At 39.6% G+C, this 15,281-nt stretch overlaps 1 protein-coding gene and 1 pseudogene across 4 annotated transcripts in view; both read left to right on the forward strand.

The window, feature by feature from the left end:
* LOC108715740 (myomegalin) overlaps positions 1 to 15,281 on the forward strand; it is a 102,770-nt gene that overhangs the window by 45,986 nt on the left and 41,503 nt on the right. For 3 of the 4 annotated variants that reach the window (XM_041561597.1, XM_041561598.1, XM_041561596.1), the window contains 3 exons: positions 409 to 575; positions 712 to 871; positions 2,672 to 2,713. In XM_041561597.1, coding sequence (XP_041417531.1) covers positions 409 to 575; positions 712 to 871; positions 2,672 to 2,713 — 369 coding nt within the window. Of the gene's footprint in view, positions 1 to 408; positions 576 to 711; positions 872 to 2,671; positions 2,714 to 9,351; positions 9,508 to 15,281 lie in introns of those variants that run through there. The other variant, XM_041561599.1, reaches the window with a different exon arrangement.
* LOC108715741 lies at positions 9,501 to 11,010 on the forward strand (annotated as a pseudogene).

Below are 15,281 nucleotides of genomic sequence, written 5' to 3' on the forward strand. Positions count from 1 at the left end.
AGGACCTCTGCCATTGACTGCTACATGAACTCGGCAGGTTTTAGGTGGCAAAGTATTGAATTAGAGCTGCCCCTTAATGACAATCGTGATTTTAGAGTTTGTGAGTTTAGTTGTGGTTTCCAAAACCTCTAAATCCACAAAAATTCGACCTTTAATAATTAAGCCTCCACATGTTGTTAGGCTTACACCACAAACCTCTCCTTCACTGGCCTTCAGTCTGGGCTTCCCACCAACTATTTAGGGTCTCTTTGAGGGCCCAGTCAACCGTTACATTAGAGGCTTTGGACAATGCTTCAGAACACCCAGAATATTCAGACTAAAATTGTTCCCTGTGCAGAATATTCATTTTCTATCACCTCACTGAAACCCAGTTGTCATTATGGACATATATATTTTCACTAAATCCAGGAAGCCAGACTTGCAAAAAATGAGGCAGATCGGACGTCAGTCTTGGTCGAGGCTGAGAGGGAGAAATGTCTGGAGTTAACAAATACCATCAAAGAATTCACTATGGAGATGCAAGAAGCCCAAGTCCTGCATAAGAATTACTGCACCACACTGGCTGAGAAGGACAGGTACATATGTTTGTTTTTTAAAGACAAGTCAGACTTTTATGTTTATATGGTGCTCTGGAAGACTTGCCTAAGTCTTCTTTGGTGTTTGCAACAGAATCTTGGACAACTTGCAATAAACTGTTTTGTCCCTTTGTAGGATGATCCCGCAGCTGACACTGTTGCTCGACAGCAAAGATTCCCTAATAAACCAACTTAAAGAGGAGAAAAACAGCCTAATGAATCAGCAGAACATAAGCCTACAACAAGCTGTACAGGACCTGAAAGCATCTTTGCAGCATAAGAACTGTGAGGTTAAGGTAAGCGTGGGAGTCTCAGACAGGGGAAGAGAATTTGCTTAAACAGAATTGGGACTTTTTAAAACCTTATATTACTCTATGTGGATGTCATTATGTGCCAGTTAACTGCCAATAAACTGCAGCTGTAATTATGTATAACCCATTACACAGCGACCTCATAGGAGAAATCATTTTCATTAAAATAAATTAAAATTATTGCACTTACGGGGGGTGGTAAAGTGTTATTATTAAGCCTTCCTTCACGTGAAGTTGTTTTCCTAGCAATCTTCAGTTTCTGAAGGTTCCGTTAAAAGTCCCTAGGCTTGCTCATTGTGTGGTATTATCTAAAAACAGTTTGTGCTTTTAAGGTGTAGCATGTAAAGCCACCCCTAGACCACACTACTTCATATTTATTGCACTATGATTAGCTCCTGTTCTGGGTGCTAGGTAGTAAATGGCAAGTTAAATGCCATGGTACCACACTATGCTCTGCTTTTCCTGCAAATACAGTAATTGCTGCCATTAAACTGACCTTGTGCTTCATAAAAGTAGCAGGGCAGATGTGCAAGAAGATAATTCTGTAATGCCACCTGGTGCTGCCAAACAGTATGACACCCATTGGATCAGAGCAACTATAGCAAGGGGGAAAATTGCACTTTTATAAAATATAACAGAATTGGTTCATTCATAGCATTAATTGGTTCAGAATTAAGAATTCTCCAATAATTTCCACTGTTAAATATAATACAATTTTAGTTGATTTTGAGGGATTATCAATACAGTGGGATGTTAGAGCTAAGTGCTGCTGTCAGCAAAGTGGTTAGCAGCTGAGAACTGCTCAGTATCCTTCATGATTCCCTAGTTGGAGTTTTAGTAAATCTGCTCCCAAGTCAATGAATCATGACTTTTGCCAAAATACTGTACAAACTGCTTCAGCTAATGGCATACAGCGCTACCCGTACACATTTACTAAGCTTGAGTGAAGGATTCAGAGTAAAAAAAACTTTGAGTTTTGAAGTTTTTTTTGGGGTACTTCGACCATCGAATAGGCTACTTCGACCTTCGACTATGACTTCGATTCGAACTAAAAATCGTTAGACTATTCCACCATTCGATAGTCTAAGTACTGTCTCTTTGACAACCTACTTCGCCACTTTAAACCTACCGAGCTACAATGTTAGCCTATGGGGACCTTCCCCATAAGTTTTCTAAGCTTTTTTTGAAGGTAAATCCTTCGATCGATGGATTAAAATCCTTCGATTTTTCCTTCGATTGATCGATCGAAGTATTTGCGGTAAATCCTTTGACTTCGATATTCGAAGTCGAAGGATTTTACTTCGAGGTTTAATTAACCCTCGATATTCGACCCTTAGTAAATGTGCCCCCAGGTGTCAGTTTCACTTCTTGACCCCGAAATCATATTACTCTCTCCTGTTTATTGTTATGAAATCATTATTATACTGTATGTGCCCATTTTATCTAAAATAGCACCTAACCCATTTTTGAAATCAAAACACAGTAAAATACTTTTGAATCCATTAAGTTCCACTAATGCTTTACAGATATGGCTCAAAGACAGTAAAGGTCACATTGGAAGCTAGTACAGTAGGAATATCCCCAACACCCAACTGTGTAAGCTGCATGGCTTCACCTTTAGGACCCACTATTTGTTAGATGTAAAATAATCAGGCAGATTCATTGTAAAACTTGCAGAGATGCTCAACATAGTTATGAAATAGAGAATTCAGCCACAGCTAGGTAAAAAGCTTTTAAACCACACAAAGGATTCCTTATACCTTTCTTGTTCATTTTCTGTTACAGCAACTACAAGATGAGAAAACACGGGCTCAGCAGAAACTACAGGTAATAATTGGTGGCATAATTTCTTAAAAATTATTTTCTTTTTCTCTGCAATAATAAAACAGCACCTTGTACTTGATCTGAATTTACAATGAATCTTTATTGGAAGCAGAACCAGCCTATTGGGTTTATTTAATGTTTACATGATTTTCTAGTAAGGTATGAAAATCCAAATTATGGAAAAATCCATTATCCGGACAACCCCAGGTCCCGAGCATTCTGGATAACAGGTCCCATACCTGTATATATCTCATATATTTAAAAAAGGTACAAATGCTTATACATATTCCCTAACCACTTAAAAGGGACTTGTGCACATTTACTTAGCTCGAGTGAAGAAATAGAATAAAAAATACTTCGAATTTCGAAGTATTTTTTTGGCTACTTCGACCATCGAATTGGCTACTTCGTCCTTCGACTACCACTTCGAATTGAATGATTCGAACTAAAAATCGTGTGACTATTCGATAGTTGAAGAACTGTCTCTTTAAAAAAAACTTCGACCACCTACTTCGCCACCTAAAACCTACCGAGCACCAATGTTAGCCTATGGGGAAGGTCCCCATAGGCTTTCCTATCTTATTTTGATCGAAGGAAAATCGTTCGATCGATGGATTAATATCCTTCAAATCGTTTCATTCTAAGGATTTAATCCTTAGATTAAATCTAAGGATTTTTCCTTTGATCGTTCGATCGTACTAAATGCGGTAAATCCTTCGACTTCGATATTCGAAGTCAAAGGATTTTACTTTGACGGTCGAATATCGAGGGTTAATCAACCCTCGATATTCGACCTTAAGTAAATGTGCCCCATAGTGTAAATAGAACTTAATGATATCTGTCTCAGAGTGTTCACAGTTTAATTTCACAATTATCAGTTCTTGCCCTGAAAACAGAAGCATCTGTTGATGCTTATATGATCAGTTCTAATGCTCCTGTCATGTTGAGCTATAGAAATAATTTGACAGTATATGTCAAAAGATACTTCCTACTTCAGTGAAATTAGCTTTTTCTTTTCTGTTCAGCCCATCACTCAGATCAAACAGCAAGGGGCACTCAGGTTACACATCGTCATCCTAGCAATGTAAGAGCTGCTAATATCATGAAATCAATAAAATAATGAGAATGTCCATAGCAAACATGATCGCACTTTGAGCAGCTTTACAGTAAATTTTACTTGTGGCTATAGGTATATAAGGGTTATTTTACTGTATGTCTTAAGTATACTTATTCTCAGTTGTATTATTTTGTCAGTTCGGTTTGATCAGAGGCAGCCTGAGCTATTGGCCTGTAAAGGTGGCCATAGATGCAAAGAATCGCTCGTTTGGCCACATCGCCAAACGAGCGGATCTTTCCCCGATATGCCATTAACAAACATGGCTATATCGGGGGTAATCTGATTGTTCGGCCGTATGGCCGAGCGATCCGATTACGATGTGCCATGGGCTCCGGTGGGATCGGTCGGGTCAAAATCAAACCTGACCGATCGACCAAATGACAGATCTCCGCCGGACGAAAGATGTCGGGACACGCCACACACGATCCGAAAATAGTATGAATCCTCGATTCGTACGATAGGATCTGTGTGTCTATGGCCACCTTAACTTTGAGTCACACTGTGCCGACATAAAAAACCTTCCACTATAACATTGTAGCAGTTAGTTGAATAGATGGCACAGTATCTGCTATTAACTGTTCTTCAACAGACACGCATTCTTCTTTATAATGCATTTCAATGAGTGCATTTCCCTTTTTGTAGTAATGTTTTCCTGGATTTTACATCAAAATTTTTTCCTGATGTACCCAAAAACTGCTTTTTTTCCTCTATGAATGTTATTATTAGTGAAATAAAGAGGTTTAAATACTAACCAGATGTATATTTTGCCATGGTTCTGCCTGTAAATGGTCAATTCCAATTATACAGTCCTGCACCAATCACTTATTGCTTTAGATTGTGTATGTGACTGACAGAGAGGCCTTGCCCATGCCCCTCAAGTGTCAGACTGGGGTGCCAGGGACTCACCAGAAAACCTTAGACCGTGGGCCAACTTTCCAAACTATTATTCCTTCAGGTATCCAGGTGGGCCAGTCCGACACTGTGCCCCCCCCCCCATAGCGTAACATTAACGCTGCAATTATTAACCCTTGTTATTAACACAGTAAGTATTGTATCTCAAAGTAAAACGGACTCCTGTGCTTACATCCTTTCAGTACTTACTTCATTACTAACACATTTCCCTGATTTTACATTTTCCCGGATTTTACATAATATTTTCCTGGTCCACTAAAAAATTTAAAATGGGGATTCTAATGTATATCATTTTGACAATATCCTGCTTGTACACAAAGATGTCCAGGTTGGTACTGAGAGTTTATTTTCTTTATTTTCCATTTATATTTTTTATTTTGTATTCTCTGCTGCTACAAGAGATTCACATGTCCCTTACAGGAGAGCTTTTGCTCTGCACATTACCCTGGATAATGGTAGCATCAGTTGTTCACCAGCAAGAACATAATCCATTTGGCTCCTTGTTTGACAGTGCAGGCACGTTATGGGTGTCAGGGTCACTTTAATGATATTGTGCTTGTGAAGCAATGATCTCCCCCTGTGCAGTATGTACCAGACTTGTCCTGGCTTGAACCCGTAGGGTTTCTGCACTGCTGTACACTGAGGCAAGCACATATGTCAAGTAACATTAAGTCTGCTGCTTGCTTGGCTAGATCTCTTAGCAATCAAAGGGACATGACTTCTTTTCACTTTTCAAAAATCCTGTTATTTATTTGTGGTTATTACTATATTTTGGTGCATTAGCAGCATCCTGAAAACAGTTTATTGAATATGTATATTCATTGAATCTTGTCCTTTCTTGATCCCACATGTCAATTAAAAGGAATAAAGCACCCATAGCCTTAGATTGTGCTACATTTGTCAATAAGAGCTTATTCTGCCAGGGGCTGTACTATTATGGGCTATACTACTGCATGCAGTTTGTGTTGCTATAAGACATCTCTCTATTGCAGATTTAAGGTGGTGTGTGGGTTTAGCTACTTACAGTATGTTTAAATATAATCATGGTGCACTGCATTTTTACAATGGCTCCAAACCTGATTCTCGTATTAAGCAAATTACATAATTCAGGGAGCTAACTGCAAAATGAATGATGAGAGCTTCCCAGGGCATTTACTGAGTGCTTGAAAAAGACAAATATATATCTATATATATCTATATCTATCTATCTATATCTATATCTATATCTATATCTATATCTATATATATATATATATATATCAAAGTAATGCCCCCTTAATTAATTATAGCATATAATAAAATTGATTGACCAAAATATATTACCAATTAATTGTAAACCCACAATGAATTATAACTAATATTTAAAAGAAGAAAAAGTAATACAAAAAATCAGGGATTAACTCCCATAAATTACTCAATTATTCAATATTATAAGGTGGTGGTGCAATAATTAATTCTGTACGACTGATTAATTCTTATTTGCAATTAAATTGATTTAGTGCTCAATAAAATCCCTGGTTTCCAGGCTATCTCATTGCTAATAACGTGATTTAGTGCATGGAATAATGTGTGAGTAAAGTCTAAATTACCCTTTAAAAGGTTTTTTTAATTACTATTATGAATTACTTTACAACACTTTCTTGTAACTTAAATTAATTCTTGTAAGTACATTCTTAATTGATTCAATCAAGTAATAACAATGCTCAGGTTTCACCGATAAGAATGATTAGGAAACGGTAGATGGTGGAGAAGTCCCGTTAGAGCTGTCTATTATTTTTCTATCTGAGGGATCCCACAAAGAGGAGAAGTCAGGGACACTGGGACTGTGGTCTCTCAGATAACCGGATCTAGTTGATGGAAAGAGCTGGCTAACTAAAAAACCACAAATCCCAGTGCTCTTAAGAAAGAAAATAGATTTAGAGAAAAAGGAGTTGGATTTCCAAGCAGATTGCGCCAAAAGGGTGCAATACAAAAAAAGTTGTATTTTTAAACCTCCCCCCAAGATTTGGTATAAAATGGTATAAACCATTTCTTTAAAAGGATCAGTTGCCGACGCGCGTTTTGCAAATTGCTTTATCATAGGCAGTGTGTGGTGCTTTAGACGCTCACTATTTATAACCTCTTAAGCTAGCGTCATTGGATTTCCTCAGCGTGATGACGCACGCACGCATCTCCTCATCGCGCGTGCTGACATCACCAGCGTTATCCTCAGGATCTTCCTTACCCCTTACTTTTTATATGTATTCCTATAGTGATATTATCTCACATGCTCACTAACTGGCCAACCTATTTTACATTAACCAATGAAAATATTAAAATACTATAAAACTTACCCTTTAATAATTGACTTATTAAAAGGGGGTATAATCCTGAGAGTTTACTGTGCACATACTGATCCTATTATTGAGTTCTATTTAAAATAATGTTAAAATATTTTTCAAATCTATTCCAGTTCATATATGTCCAGACTCCAGAATATAGAGAAGTCCTGTAATTTTAACAATTTATTAATTCAAGGTCTAATATGATTAGATATTATAATAATCTTGCAATTCTATAGAAATCATGTGAACAGTTTATTTTCATTTATGCCATTTGGAAAAATAGTATTCATCTTGAAAATCCAGTAACTTTCTCTTCTTAATAGAGCTTGTTCTTATTCTCCTTTTATTTTTACTTTGATTAACACGGTCACTTTCTCTGACGCAAGTCAGTTCCCCTTGGTTGATTCTATCACACCAGGTGATAGATCTACTTGCTACTTGAATTTAAAGTAATGCCCCCAACAAGAATCAAGGACTAAAATGTATTTTCAGCCATAGTGCTGTTATATTGCAGTACAGTGGCTTCTATTATATATCCTAGACTTGGAGTTTGTTATATTTGGGACATGTATATTCTTCATGATTCCACCTCAGGGGAACCATGATATGACATTTATTTGTTACTAGTAATTAAAAACACTTATGTTTCCAAGTCAAAAGTCAGTCGTGTTTCTTAAAGGAGAAGTCATAGCCCACTTGGAGGTGTCAAGTGTTAGGCACCCCCAAGTGAATGTATTTACTTCTTTCTTCACTGGGCTTTTTCCCTGACACTGACCAAGTGGGTCTGAAACGTCACTATTCCATATGTGAAATAAAGGCGGTTTTATTACGGATTGTTGTGCATTTGAAGTGGAGGTATGTGGAGGTGAACTTACTACTCTGCTGTACCCCTTGAAATGAAACCTTAAAGGGGTTGTTCACCTTCCAAACACTTTTTTCAGTTCAGTTGTTTTCAGATTGTGTGCTTCTGAGGAAGTGACTAGCAGTCACGAAACGCATTAAGCTGTGCTCTCCCCTGCCTGCTTTATTTGTCTGCATCTTAAGGTCCCCATAGACGCGACGATTGTTCTTTGGTGAATGACCAATTTCAGTGCAGTCCGACCAATCCATCAAATTGCTGTGCAGTTAGTGGGATTTGAACGATCGTACATCTTACGATTTTTCGTCCGACATCTGTCAGAAAATTGTTCGGCCAGGTTTAAAAATCTTTATCAGTCCCAGTGCAATCTATCTATGTTTGCAGGGCCAATCAGGCAGCTACCCTTCAGTTTTGCTCGCAATATCGCCTGAAATGGTCTTTTTAGTTGATGGACATATCGTACATTTAAACGACCATTCCGAGATAATCGTGGTCTCACAATAACGATTGGATCTTTTGAAAATCTTTACATCTATGGCCAGCTTAAGAGATGATTTTATCCAGGTCTCTTCAGTAAACTTTGATTTTTATATATACACTATCATGTATTAGTCCTGTAAAGGGCAAGCTATGAGTTTGCCTCCGATGACCTTTTATGTTTTCAGATGGTTCCCCAGAAATAAAGACTTTTTTCAATTACTTTCCATTATTTATTTTTTTATTGTTTTTCCAAAGTTGAATGTCCCTGTCTCAGGTATTTCAGTCTGGCAGCTCAGTAATTCAGGTGCAGGTGTCTGCAACATTGAGTTGATACATTTCTCAGCAGCATCTCTGGAGTATTAGCAACTATTGTATCTGCCTTTAATGAAACCCAGAGATTATGCTCAGCAGGGACAAAGATAAGAAATGTATCAACGAAATGTATAAATTTAGAACAGTTTACAGGGTCGGCGACCCCCCTCCCAGAGCTGCTTTAGAAGGTGAAAAATGACACTTTACACTTCAATATTAGAAAAACGACCTTACAAAGAAAATAGAAAGTAATTGGAAAAAGTCGTTATTTTTGGATGATCTGTCTTAAAACAAGTAGTTGTTTGAAGGTGAACAAACCCTTTTAAATGTATGTGTGCTGGAAAATTGCTGTGAATATGGTACAAAAGATTCCCAGACTGAGTCAAAAACAGAGACAGTCAAATTCAGGATTTCTAACATATTAGGGGTCAAATCTGTTAGATTTGTGTTTTAGTCTGATTAAATATTTGTATTTAATCCTTGGAAAAAGAATAGTTTCTGTGCTCCCCATGCGTCATTGTCTTATGGTTAAATGAGAGCAGAGAGCAGTAAGACATGATGCTGCTGCAGCCGTGAGGTGTTACTAGGGAAGCAGTGCTTATTCCACTGCGCATGCTCGTTGCCAGGTTCAGTTCCTTCTGACTACATCTCCCGGTGCCCCTTGAGCTGGCAGCAGGCTCCATCTTGCTTGTGAGTGGGAGCAAGGGAAGTGGCACCAGATATAGGTGTGGACCTGTGATGCTGTAAGAGATGACAGCTCGGCAGGCAGGAGAAGAAGGAACCTTTTATGCGGGTATTTGGCTGAGGGGTTTTCGGACAGTGATGATAATGCGGGAATAGCAGCAGCTGCTGTAGAGCCACGTCAATGAGAGCTTGATGTCCCCCATTCAGTGTACGTGGAGTGTGCTGGCTCGCTATATGCCGGAGGAGACTGCAGTCTGTGAGTGAGTGAGTGAGTGAGTGAGTGAGTGAGTGAGCGCGTGTTGCGGAGCTGACAATGAAGGAATCGTGCCGGATCTGCGGCCGGGAGCTGTGCGGTAACCAACGCCGCTGGATCTTTCACACCGCCTCCAAGTTGAACCTACAGGTGCTGCTGTGTCACGTCTTAGGTAGGGAGGTGTCACGTGACGGCAAAGCGGAGTTCTCGTGCAGCAAGTGCGCCTTTATGCTGGAGCGTATGCGCCGCTATGACACGGTGATTGCGCGCATTGAGGCTTTATCCATCGAGCGGCTGCACAAGCTCATTGCCGGGAAGGAGAGCCTCAAACACTGCCTGGCCGGCCTGTATAGGAGGAATAATAGCGAGGAGAAGGAGGGGCCACACACCGGCACAGAGGATGTATCGGAGCTGCCAGATGTGCGCTACTCGGCTCTTCTACAGGACGACTTCGCCTATTCAGGCTGTGAGTACTGGGCATGGGCAGAGCTGGAAGGAGGGACAGAAGCACGAGCCGCAGCATTGGCCGCACACTGACGCAGGAGGGCTACGACCCAGGCGATGCCGCGGCTGCTCCGGTCTGAGGGTGGCTGAATCGGATTATGAAGCTGTGTGTGTAAAGTACCGCGGAAAGTGGCGCGGAGCTCCTCCTGTGGCCCTTCAACTAACGGCTCGCCTGGCAGCATGTGTACCGAGGAGACCATGATTACCCAGCCTCCGACCCCTCAAGCACTGCCCCACGATGGACAAGGGAACAACAGAATTTTGTCTGGTTCCTCTGCTGAATCTCTTGCTACTCCCATGGACTCTGCTGCTGCTACTACTGCTGCTTCTCTGCCCCACAAAGAGGAGGAAACGTACAGTCCTGCTGCTGGACACGATTCTAAATGTGACTGCTGCTCCCCTCATGATCTTGCCCATTCTCCTGTCAATGGATCCAAAAGTGAATTGGCTTTTCTCTTGGCTAAAGTGTTTAACTACAGGCCTATCCAAATCCCTCCTGGTTGCAGGATACCTGTAAGGACCAGGCTGCATGACTTCAAATCCCACAGCATGGTGCCCACTGGCCAGTCAGTCGTACCCTCCCCTGGGATTGGATTTCTCAGCATCATTGCAGAATCCCCTCCTGGCCATGCTCAGGACTTTGTGCCTGAACTTGATCATGTGCCAGACCTATGGCAAGATGTATATGAGGAGTACATGCCCATTCACATGCAGGTATATACACCTGCCTATGCACAGCAGTGTAAAACTCATATCCTGGGCTTCTGGCAACCCTTGCCCATATATATATTTATAAATATATATATCCACAAGGAAGGCGAGCACTCTCAGGTCTTATGAAAAATAAAGGTGAATTTTATTTAGCAAAAAAGTTGCTTACTTTTCGCTAGCACTCTAGCCTTTCTCAAAGTGCAAAACATCAAACAAACCAACCATTTAAACACATAGTGGCGGGAAAAGGGAAGTGCTGATGTCATGAGGCGTCACAGGGGGGAAACAAGTATGTAAATGACATAGTGTGTACATAAATAATGGATAAACCACAACAGATTAGTGTCTAACAAAAGGTTGACAGGGAATGATGTGCAGTGATTGAAATAACAATCACCATAGACTGTGTAGCTAAATATTTCATCTGTATACTTTGTAGCCCTCAATAGGTAACTATGTATCAAGTTGATCGTCAGTGGAAATAGTTACATTCAATGAGTCATCTGTAGAAAATACAGCACTGGTCAGAAAGTTCCCTCTATCTGTATATTAAGTGCAACATTGTTAGAAGAAAGAACAAAGAGGTACATTCATGCGTGCATAAACCTTAGGGCATAAAGAAACCTGCGATCCCGTATGAAGTCTTTAGTAACATAACGAGTGGAGGAGATACCTCTCAATCTAGTAATATTCAGATGGAGTTCAGTGCAATTACGGAGCAGCAGGGGTCGGGTTTGAAGAGGAGTCCATCAGGAGTGCAGCATCCATAGAGGCAGACAAGTCATGTGCAGAGTACAGGTGTACATAGCTTTTTACGGTACAGGTATGGGATCCGTTATCCAGAAACCCGTAATCCAGAAAGTTCCAATTATGGAATGAACATCTCCCATAGACTCCATTATAATCAAATAATCCACAGTTTTAAAAAGGATTCCCTTTTTCTCTATAATAATAAAACAGTTGCTTGTACGTGATCCAAACTAAGATATAATTAATTCTTATTGGAAGCAGAACCAGCATATTGGGTGTATTTAATTTTTTAAGTTTTTTCCAAAATCTAAGTTTAAAGTTGAATGTTAGTGTCTCTGGTGTTTGAGTCTGGCAGCTCAGTAATTCAGATACAGACTAAACTGTTACAATTTTGCAACATTTAGTTGATCCATTTCTCAGCATCATCTCTGGAGTATTAGCAACAATTGTATCAATTCTAACAGCTGCCTGTAATGAAACCCAGAGATTCTGCTCAGCAGGGACAAAGATAAGAAATGTATCAACTAAATGTATCCATTTAGAACAGTTTACAGGATCGGCGACCCCCCCTCCCAGAGCTGCTTCAGAAGGAGAGAAATGACACTTTATACTTCAATATTAGAAAAACCGTGACACATAGAAAATAGAAAGTCATTGGAAAAAGTCGTTATTTCTAGTGATCACAACTAGTTGTTTGAAGGTGAACAACCCCTTTAATGAAACTCTGGGATTCTGATCATCAGGGTCAAATATAGGACCACAAATAACTGATCAGACTAGATTCCATGACTTGGTTGGTCAGTATTCATGGCGCCCCCTATACCACTAAACTAGCGGAGTTTCACCCCCCCCCAAGGAATTGGTCAACTTGGCTCTGGGATATGGGCCTACTAACATGTAAAACGGGTCCTCCACTTTCCATTTATGCCAAAGGCCCAGTATATGTATAATGGATGTATCCTAAACTCTGCAGGCATGCTGTCCCTTACATCCACTAAGAATTTGGTTAAACTAGATGACGCAACTTAATACTTCCTAGTGTCCTAAAATATTGAAAATCATGTGGGTGATCGGATGACAGTGACATCACAGATGTTCCTTTCCTCACTAGGAACCATCTGTCATCCACTATAAAAGCACTTTGCCTTAGTTTGTTAAACAGAACGTGGTCTTGCACAACAGATTTTTTATTTAAAGACACATTTTGCCATGTATGTGGAAGATATGTAAACTTGTAACAGATAAAAAAAGCTAAACTTACATAAAGAGCTGAGCTGCACTTAATAGCCAGTATAGAATGTAGATGTTAAGCAACAAAATGCATCATTTACCCCTGCAATCTATGGCCCTTTAGCAAGAAGTAAATAACATGTGAGCGCTGGTTCTGCCTGTGACCTTACTCTAACAAAGCTTGTCAGCATTATTTGGTTCTACTGGTTTCCTTGTTAGAAAGTTTACAGTCAACATAATCACTTTAGAATATGGCAAATTCTTAAAGGGATCCTGTCATCGGAAAGCATGTTTTTTTCAAAACGCATCAGTTAATAGTGCTACTCCAGCAGAATTCTGCACTGAAATCCATTTCTCAAAAGAGCAAACAGATTTTTTTATATTCAATTTTGAAATCTGACATGGGGCTAGACATTTTGTCAATTTCCCAGCAGCCCCCAGTCATGTGACTTGTGCCTGCACTTTAGGAGAGAAATGCTTTCTGGCAGGCTGCTGTTTTTCCTTCTCAATGTAACTGAATGTGTCTCAGTGGGATAATTGGGAAATTGACAATATGGGGCTTGACAATATGTCTAGCCCCATGTCAGATTTCAAAACTGAATATACAAAAATCTGTTTGCTCTTTTAAGAAATGGATTTCAGTGCAGAATTCTGCTGGAGCATCACTATTAACTGATTTATTTTGAAAAAATGTTTTTTTCCCATGACAGTATCCCTTTAAGAAAAGTAGAAATTGTGTTGAAAAGTGCTTGCAGCATATGAACCCCCGTTTAACCAAGCAGTTATCACTGATTTGGTTGCTGGAAAGAAATTTTCCAGTGAGCTACATATTGTGAAATAATGATAGTTGTTTGTTCTTGTCTGGAATACAACCAGGGATGCATTTTTCTGTTTAAAAACCCAGGATAATATGCTGACGCCATTAGGTTTACTTTCAGTTAAGAATTTCTCCATTACCAAAGAGCATTCTAAAAAACTTGTTGCATAATTTTTCCCATCATTAACACTGCTGTTATACAGAATTCAGTCTTGTAGGTGGTACACCGAGCACCCAGTGAGATTATAATAAAAAAGCTTTTTGTTGCACTCCTGACTCATTACAAGCCAGCCATTGTGCAGTCTTAAGCACAACAGCTCCTGAAACCTCAAAATATTTGTGTAAATGTTGGTTGTTTGCCTAGAATAACCAGTACGTTGGTTTGAGTTAAAACAACTCTTAAAACCTTCTTCCCAACAAAGGTTTGCATTAAAGCAACAGTTCAGTGTACACATAAAAATCGGGTAAATAGATTGTATGTGCAAAAAAATCTAATATAGTTCTAATATAGTTAGTTAGCCAAAAATATAATGTATAAAGGCTGGAGTTACTGGATGTCTAATATAATAGCCAGAACACTACTTCCTGCTTTTCTTCTCTCTAACTCGGAGTAAGTCAGTGATTTGAAGGGAGGCCACATGGGATATAACTGTTCAGTGAGTTTGTAATTGAGCCTTAGCATGCAGCTCAGATTCAAAAGCATACCTTTATGACCTGTGCGGCCCCCCCCCCTCAAGTCACTGTTTGGAAGGGCATATTCAGCACTTTATATCAGCCCTTGTATAGACCGCTTTGCCCTACCTGTAATTAAAGGGATACTGTCATGGGAAAACATGTTTTTTTCAAAACACATTAGTTAATAGTGCTGCTCCAGCAGAATTCTGCACTGCAATCCATTTTTCAAAAGAGCAAACAGATTTTTTTATATTCAATTTTTAAATCTGACATGGGGCTAGACATATTGTCAGTTACCCAGCTGCCCCCAGTCATGTGACTTGTGCTATGATTCAGTCACTCTTTACTGCTGTACTACAAGTTGGAATGATATCACCCCCCTCCCCAGCAGCCTAACAAAAGAACAATGGGAAGGTAACCAGATAGCAGCTCCCTAACACAAAATAACAGCTCCCTGGTAGATCTAAGAACAACACTCAATAGTAAAAGCCAAGTCCCACTGAGACAGATTCAGTTACAAGTAGGAGAGATAACAGCCTGCCAGAATGTAGTTCCATCCTAAAGTTCAGGCACAAGTCACATGACTGGGGCAGCTGGGAAACTGACAATATGTCTAGCCCCATGTCAGATTTCAAAATTGAATATAAAGTCTATTTGCTCTTTTGAGAATTTAATTTCAGTGCAGAAGTCTGCTGGAGTAGCACTATTTACTGATGCGTTGGGGAAAAAACATGTTTTTCCATGACAGTATCCCTTTAACTTGGACCATTGAGAAATTGTATCCCATACAAAACACTGAGAACAAAGGATAAAGTTGACTTGAATGATAAGCTGAGTTGGTTTCCAGCTTTTAACTTTACAAGGAATTTTAGATTTTTTTGTTAAAATTGGAGGTATAACGCATAGACATCGGTACCAGTATAAACAGGGCCGGTCCAAGGTA

The sequence above is a fragment of the Xenopus laevis genome, chromosome 4S (genome assembly GCF_017654675.1).
Source record: "Xenopus laevis strain J_2021 chromosome 4S, Xenopus_laevis_v10.1, whole genome shotgun sequence".
NCBI lineage: Eukaryota > Metazoa > Chordata > Amphibia > Anura > Pipidae > Xenopus > Xenopus laevis.